We start from the raw sequence: 8608 nt of genomic DNA on the forward strand, positions 1-8608 counted from the left end.
AGACAAGTTCTTCACACATGCAAGTGAGAAAGCAGCAGGATGAGAAGCAGCATGACAACAGTGAAGAAAAGGAGGTGGCCCTGGTCCCCCTTTTCCTGCTCTGGCCTGTCACTGAAGCACTCACAAACCAGTGGCCACTCTAGACAATTTTCTGCAATGGTTAAAAGAATCATATTCTAAAATATACTATTATATCAACCAAAATGGAAGGAAAATGAACTGAGTAGCATGCGAGAGATGCAAGCTTTCAAGAGAAACAGGCTGAACAGATTGATTAATTTATTTAATTAACAGGCTGTACAGTAGAGTAATTATGCCTCATCACAAAACATTGGGAGAAACACCAATTATTTGGTTGCAGTCCAAAATACACTTTATTTAGGGAAAAAGTGAGATCAGTATAACCTATATCTAAGAAAACAGGATTAGGATTGCACCAAACTAAGTTTATTTATTTCTCCTCATTAGTTGCTTCTTACTGTTCAGTTCAGGTTTCAGAACAATTATATAACACTTGGGAGAAAAAATACAAACCAATAAACCAGCACCAGAGGCCAAGATGGAGAAAATTTCCACAGCCACCATATATTTCCCCTTAGTGCTTAAATACGTGGGGACAAAAGACACCCACACACTGCAAAATACCAGCATGCTGAATGTAATGAACTTGGCTTCATTAAAAGTGTCTGGTAATTTGCGAGCAAAGAAAGCCACTAGGAAGCAGATGGTGGAGAGAAGTCCCAGGTAACCAAGAACATAGTAGAAGGCGCCAGCTGCTCCTTCGTTGCATCCCACTATGATTTCTTCTGGGAGAGAGTTCATGTCCAAGTGTGGGAATGGAGGGTCTGTGTACAGCCACACCATGCAGAACATGGCTTGTATAAATGAGCAACAGAGCACAATAAAGTTTGCAAGCGTTTTCCCCACCCATTTCCTCATCTTGGATCCTGGCTTGGTAGCCACAAATGCCAGCACCACCATGATGGTTTTTGCCAAGACAGAAGAAATGGCCACTGAGAAGGTGACACCAAAAACATTTTGTCTCAGGAGGCAGATGAGCTTCTGAGGCTGGCCAATGAAGAGCAAGGAGCAGAGGAAGCAGAAAAGGAGGGAGGTGAGCAGTGTGTAAGTGAGGTTCTGGTTGTTGGCTTTGACAATGGGGGTGTGCCGGTGGGTAAGGAAGATTCCAAGCACTGATGCTGTGATCACAGCAAGGGTCACAGCCAAAATAGCCAAACCGATGCCCAAAGGTTCATCATAGGATAGGAAGTTTAGAGCTTTCAGGAAGCATTCATTCCTCTCCGTGCTAGGGTGCTGATTTGGCAGACATTTGTAACATTCATTCGCATCTGTAAAAACAAGAATGCCAGGTTAGATTTTTAGACAGGGTGTAAAATTAAATCTAATCAGGTGCAACTGGGGATGCTTGAACTGAAGGGATATGGGAGTCTCCATAGTCCATAGCCTCCATGGTTGGGACAATTAGTTTCCCCATCAGAAGTCTCAAAGGATACAGTTCTATGGCAATGGATGTAAACCCCAAAACTCAAGGACTTTTGCTCATGCGATGCAGGCATTTGTTGGCTCTTTATCTTCAAACCCTGCATTTTCATTAAATTAGTGATGCCTCAAGATAGCTAGTAAACTCCTCTTCTGACTCAACGAAATCTCCCTTCCCCTTTCCATGGTATGATTCCAGGTCTTAAAGAGGCAGCAAGCTTCTTTCTGGGCTGCCTGCAAAGGGGAGGGGGTCAGGCTTATGATTCCCAGTTCCAAAGTCAGAATTTTGTCTCCAATGTCAGAACTAGGCTTCTAGAATATCTTTTTGATCTCTCAAACTGTGTTTAGGGGCAGTAGCTCTCAAAACTGTATTACCCACAAGAAAGAGAACTTACATCGTAAGGCTAGAAATGTGTGCTCATGATGCACTTGGTGAGTTCTACAGTTGTGCCAAATTCCAGATCAATTTAGTTGAAAAAAAGAAAAAAGGAAAGAAAACCTGCAGGTGCAAAGTACTAACATGCACAGAAAATGTATTTTTGGGTACAATTTATTAAGGGATACATGCAGCTGGCCTACCTTTACTGAAATCTGAATAATTATCCAAAATAATGATAGTATATTTTGCTATACATAAAATATATAGGGATATATGTTATATGCTTATCCCTTTCACTAGCTGCACTTAAATTTCATATGCACAAGCTGTAATATTCTTTGTGTTCATAATTTTATTCTTGGTTTATGCTGTTTTGAAACTCACAATACAAAAAGCAAGCTAGACATAAGTTAGGTTGGGTTATGGGGGCATGACCCATCCAAGGAACTCTGGAGGGATGAATTGCAACTGTAGAAGGTCTGGCTTCAGGCCCTGAATCTAAGTTTCTGCTCTGACTTCCAAAGATCTGGGGCAATGTAGACAAATCCCCAATATCCAGAGAAGCTGACTTGCATTGTCCCTTTATAATGAAGGGAGGGTCAATTCCTATTAAAGTTTAGAAAGAAAAAAAGCCCTAGAATACCCAGCAGTCTATAGAGGGCTAGGGAATGTATGGAGGTCCAGCAAGGGATTTTGTCCTAGCTAAACATGCTTGGGATGGTGCCCTTCATGATATCTAATATCTCTTCTCAACTGCAGCAAGGAGTCATTCAGTGGCAGAATCTCCCTGCACCACAAACTCTCTCTCAGGAAGTCACAGGAAATAAATATACAATTAAATAAATGCATTGAACACACACACATACACACGCACACACACACACACTTTCAAAATGGAATTGGGGTGGTACGTATTACCTTTCTGGCTAGAGATCTTCCCCTCTGGACATGGAGCACAATTGTAGCAGCAAAATGGTTTCCCCTCCTTCCTTCGTCTCCTCTGTCCTGAAGGACAGTGGTCATTGCACAAGGCGAGTGGCACAACCTATCCAGGAGAAAAAGTGATTGCTTATTTATCCCCCCTCCCTCCATTCTTACATTTATATCCCACCTTCTTTCCTACGTGGAAGTCAGGGAAGCTTCCTTGACCTTCCTCCTCTTTCCTCACAACCTTTTCCTGCCTTGGAAGCTACCAGTAGTTCTGGAGTGGAATCCCATTGGGCACTGTTCCACCTCCCCATGGAGAGCAAGAATTGTATAGGAGGTGGGCTATTGTTTTGTAAGCCGCCCCAAGGCTTTTTGCAAATGGGGCAGCATAGAAATGTTTTAAATAAATAAATATTGTCTCAAAGCAAAGGTTGGAAAAAACAAGTAGATTTCCCTACTGAAGCTGTGGCTCTTTACTCATCCAGCTCTTTCAGGAGTTCTTGAAAATATCAGACAAGAGGGCTTTGGTTTCCCTTCACCTTCTTTTCACAGGGTACCTTCTCCAGTTCCTTCAAGAGCTTCTATAAGCATCAGAGGAGTGCAGATTCCTCAACCTTCATTTTCCCCTCTTGTCACTGATGTTGTGTGCCATCAAGTCCTCTCTGGGTGCCACCCCTAACCTGCCCTGCTCAGCTCTTTCAAATTCAAGGCCTTGCATGCTGCAATGTTTCAGACTGGGGACAGAAGAAACAGGAATCTTCCCCCATAACGCTCAGAAAGACCTACTATATTGAGAATCACTATGAGTAGAATTTTTACCTAAAGGACCATCACTGAACCATGATGATAAGACACAACAGTTTACATGTGACAGGACATTTCCAACTTTATGATTTAGATCTGGGCACTCTAATCGAATCCTACCTGGTTAAGACTGCCATGCCATTTAATGGATGTCACGTTGATGGAAAATGTTCTACCAGTTAATGATTGAGGATCCATGTTTCCTACTTTTACTCTTAGGAGAGATTTGTTTGGAAAAGTCACCCAGTTGATAACATCAAATCCAGTTGACAGTTCTCCTTTCTCATCAAATGACACCCTGCCCCCAACACTATTGTTAAATGAGACACTCCTGAGGAAAGGGTGCAGCTGGAACACAAGAAAATGAGGTCAATGATACAATGAAAATAAGGTGTGAAGTTAGCTTTGGATTCTCAGAACTAGTTAGTTTTGGATTTTTCACTTTGCAAGATCCTTCTTGTAGCAGCTCTTGGTTGTCATGTGATCATGTGTCATGTGCAATTCTGTGGACCTCTATGTTTAATACTGTCATTAAAGGCAGGGCAGGGCAGGGCAGGGCAAAGTTACATGTGTACCTTCAGTTGATTCTACTTCTGGGATGAACACTACCACTTCTGCTAAACTACAGTCTTTTTCAAAAGCTTTTCTGAGAACCCAAACATCTAACATCTTGTCCTACCTCCATTTCTGTTGTCATTATAAAATAATGATAGCAGATTGATGAGACAAAATAGTCCTTTGAGGAGGCCATGACTGTTCCTCTACAATGAATGTCATTATCCTATGTGTTTAGGAAATGCTTCTTTAATAATGATCCCCATTAATTCATCAAGAAAAACACAGCACATCAATTCCATGGCAAGTTTCTTTGCCCTTTTCTAAAATCAGCATTATGTTACCCATTTTCCAATGATCTGCTAATAAATGAATGCAACTCTTGTTCTAATTGCATTTTATTCCACTGCTGGTACAACAGTGATTTAACAGCCAAAAGAACAAGTCCAGAAATGAGCAAAAAGGCTTGTTTCTGGCTCAAGATGGTTTGTAGAACTTTGTTATCCAAACTCCACAGACATGACCTGCTCCAGGGATGAGTATTTCTGCTAGTTTCTAGCTCCTGTATGAAATACTAAATCCCCATTGTGCAAGTGGTGGATCCTACTGGCAATTGGGTACCATTGGAAGCATCCTACTCAGGATTAGCTCCAGGTTTGCCAATGCTCTTGTCAGTTCTACAATCAATTGTTCAGTTATTATTCTGGCCCATAAAAGTTGTGTTATTGTCATGACTTTGCAGCATGGAATCATGGAATAGTGGAGTTGTCCTCATTGTTTTATTAATGAGACTTTATCACCTGGACACATTTCAACCATTAGTGTGGCCTCTTTTATTCAAGTATGCCTTCCATGTAAGACCTTACCTGAAAACTGTGCTTCTTGAGACAATTCAGGCAGTCTGCATCTGCCATACCTCTGTCTTTGTTCCTGGATGAATGCATGGCTTGTAAAGCATGTGCCACAGCATAGACAGCATTGTAGATGCTATAGCTTTGACTGGTCATGCTCATTTCAAAGAAGGGTCCAGGCAGAGTCTCCATCTTCTCCCGCCCAGTGCAAACATTGTTTGTCTGTTTACCCACTTCTCTATCTGGAAATAAACAATTAAATGCCTGCTCCCAGAAGACCTTGATAAAGCCATCTTCATTGGAATGGGGATTGCAGAATTGCAGAAAATATTGGAAACCTTTCACCTCATGGTATTGAACTGCAAAGGATAAGGACCCATGGAAGACTTGTACATCTAGAGATCTGTGAAATGTCTCTGATGAGAAACCAAAATCTGCTGTCATAACCCATACCTTGCATATTGGTCTCATTGCATGCAGTTCTCCAATGTTCAGCACCAGCTGCAAATCTAACATCATATGGGTGTTGGCACTGACCACAATTACCTTCACATTGGTCTTGCTCAGAAAAAAGGTCATGTTGAAAGAGTGGTCCAACAAATCGTTCACTTCAAGAATGTTGCTCTGGGTTGGCATTCTTTCAATGAAAGCTGTACAGATGCCATCCTCATTAAAGAGAGTTGACACGGTTTGCACAAATTTTTCCCCTTTATCATCATCCATTGCAATGATGCCAATCCATTTCCACTCAAAATGCTTTAGAAGATGAACAACCCCAGTGTATTGATATTCTTCACTGGGAACCATCTTATATGAAGAAAGAACATGGCTTTCGTCACTTGTTTTTGGAGAAAATACATTATATGAGACCTGAGTCAAAAAGAAAGAACCCAAATTCCCTGTGATCTATACAGCATGTTGGATAATCAGATATTTGCCTGATTGCAATGACATTTTTTGCTCTACAGTATCTGTATACCAGCAAACTCTAAGATAAGGAATCAAACAGGCATGGTGCTTCAACTCACTTGTAACTTCAGTTCAGTAGACTAGCCAGATGAGGTAGGGGTAACTAAAGGTGGTGTCTGGCTTCAGGTCGCTCTATCAGCTTCAGCTTTGATAGGGATTCCTTCCTGAGTCTTCTGAAACCATGCCCAGCACCAGGAGCATTGACACATCTTCAGCAAAATACAGGTTTAGGGTTGGATCCATTTGCTGATGGAACAGGCATGGCTGTCAGAAAAGATTGGCCTACCCTCCTTTTGCAATCCTTTGTGAGGTGCACGAATCTCTTCTTGCACCACTTTGCCCCCTTTTCACAAGGAAGTGCTGGGGCCAAGATAAATATCCACATATGTAGAAATCACATTTCAGAAAAGCATCCTGTTCCAGGTAAATAGCTGCAGTCAAAGCACAGAGAGGTAATCTTACCTGTGGAATCTTGTAGATGCCTAAGATAGTAGGCATGTGGAAGGAGGTGTCAGCATCAAGGCCCCCAATGACAGTGACTGGAGTTTTCTGGGGATCACAATGGTAGTTTAGAAGAGTTCTTTCCTGAGTCTGGCTAAAAAGAAGGTTCAAGGTGTTCTGGTAAGTCATCTTTGCACTGAAGTGGCTGTCATAGATGTGGAAGCCGAGGGTGATGTTGGGTAACATGTCATGGTTCTCGTTGATTTTTTTCACAGCAAATGCTAAGGACAGGACATGCTGGTAGTTCTTCGGTACAGTGCTAAACAAGAGAAGATTGAAGAGTGAAATGAGATCCTTCCTGCTCTTGCAGCAAACTATCCTAGCATAAAGTCTCGCACGATATTACAGGTATCCTTTATTTACAGTGTTAAGAGTTTGAAAGTAATGAAAGACCATAAAAACACAAGGAAATTGAAGTGACTATGGGGAAGACCTATTCTACTTATCCAAAACTAACTACCAGAAGAAGTTTACCTCAATTTTATTTTTGAAGGGCATAGTCCAAGAAGGACATTTTTACCCTTCCAACCACAGAGGATCATAAGTGAGGGTTGCCTCAATGCTCCACCCACCCTGTAAAAACACTGAGAAGAACTTCTGCTTTCCAGGTATGATGTCTCTGAGTGGCTGGGAAGGTGACTGAGCTACCAGTGGACAACATCATGTCCATCCTCTCTGTCCTTCCTGACCCCAAAGCCTGTTCTGGAGACCCAGCCAACAAGTCCTTCCTGTGCCAACTGCAGGTAAGGTGGAAAGGATGGACAATCCTCAGCTATGAGGTCAGAGCACTCTTCTGGTCTTATACTTTCCTGGGATCCAAGGAAATTGATGGCTATCTAGCCAGCCCTAGGATGATTCTGTATGTCTTCAAAGATGCCATCTAAGCCGGTTGCTGCCAAAATACTAGCCTTGTGGCATCTCCCTAAGCTACATAATGTAGCGGGATGTGAAAGAAAAGGGGTGTGTTTCATGTGCATATGAACACAAATAAAATAAAAAAGTAAGATAAGATGATAAGACAAGACAAATCTTTTATACTCAATATGGTATAAACAGGAATGGGTGAAGTTTAGAACAGAGGAGGAGAAAATTTAACATAGCAGCAGGTGGGATAAGAAAAAGCACAACAACCTGCACATTTCCCCCAAAGTCATTTTCAGAAGAATTTGTTTTCACCACTTCTAGCATTTCTAATGGTCTTTGATCAACCTATCTTGCACTACACAAAATGATACCTGGCTTTCTTACATTGGTTCATCAAGAACCATTCTTTTAGGGTGTTCATTGAATAATATCCTTTCAGAGATGGAAAAGAGCTGAGAAGTGATCCCACCAATAATGAGGCTTCCTGGATGGTAATATCTGAACTGCGTCTGAAGAGTATCATTTGTGTTACACAGAGCAGGATACATCTTGAACTCAGCTTGAGAAAACCACAATGATGAAAGAAAGACAAGAACTGGCAAGAAATGCATTGTATAGTATTAACGAGATACTACTTCTGCCATGCAAGAAGTATTGGTACCCAGAGTGAGTGGGAGGGGAACCAGGTGACTGCAATACTATGGATATGTTGGAGTCCAACTTTTATTGCCATCACAGTGCAATCAAAGCAGGTAGCTCTCTCTCCAATCATCATGTCCTTTGGCCACAGTTGACCCCATCATGGCACTCATGCACTCCCCAAACCTCTCCCCACGAAGGTGTTGATGTTGTGTCTGAGCAGCGATGCCTCACCAACCTTTCCTCCCTTGGCTGTCAGCCTGCAAGTAAGCCCATATCACATGTTCCTGAGAAGCTGGGAACTGTGCTCATCAACCAGAGGCAAAACCTGCTTCCATGTTTTCAATCCAGTGTTGCTGTCTTCATCAGCATTGTCCAGTATCCATCTGGTTAAAGCATATTACTTCTGATGACTTGAGAGCAAGGTGTCAAGTGGTTCTTCCAGCAGGTCTTTCTATTTATGGGGAAAACATCTCAAGACATGGCTCTAGTACTTTCCAGCTTTTGCTCCACGTTTGACCAGTCCATGGATATTTGTAGAGGCATTTTAAGGAGTTTCATATCAACCCCAGTCAGGAAAGACTCAGGGATGGTGCTTTGATGTAATTGTGGAGTGGAA

The 8608-nt window shown here is 42.0% G+C and overlaps 1 protein-coding gene across 1 annotated transcript; it reads right to left on the reverse strand.

The window, feature by feature from the left end:
• Positions 1–447: 447 nt before the first annotated feature.
• On the reverse strand, positions 448–7754 carry LOC123030157 (vomeronasal type-2 receptor 26-like). Its single transcript, XM_044443811.1, has 3 exons — positions 7735–7754; positions 6448–6745; positions 448–1314 (listed from the first exon to the last, which is right to left on the reverse strand). The coding sequence occupies exons 1-3, from the start codon at positions 7752–7754 to the stop codon at positions 448–450; spliced, it is 1185 nt and encodes a 394-aa protein (XP_044299746.1).
• Positions 7755–8608: the final 854 nt, after the last annotated feature.

The sequence above is a fragment of the Varanus komodoensis genome, unplaced genomic scaffold (genome assembly GCF_004798865.1).
Source record: "Varanus komodoensis strain SLA01 unplaced genomic scaffold, ASM479886v1 scaffold427, whole genome shotgun sequence".
NCBI lineage: Eukaryota > Metazoa > Chordata > Lepidosauria > Squamata > Varanidae > Varanus > Varanus komodoensis.

Bases quoted from the DNA above. Each gene is read 5' to 3' on its own strand.
- LOC123030157 (XM_044443811.1), bottom strand. From the start codon at position 7,754: ATGGTTCTTGATGAACCAAT. The intron at 6,746-7,734 runs GTAAGAAAGCCA...TCTCTTGTTTAG, and splicing joins ATGGTTCTTGATGAACCAAT to CACTGTACCGAAGAACTACC. The intron at 1,315-6,447 runs GTAAGATTACCT...CTGCCAAATCAG, and splicing joins GCATCTACAAGATTCCACAG to CACCCTAGCACGGAGAGGAA.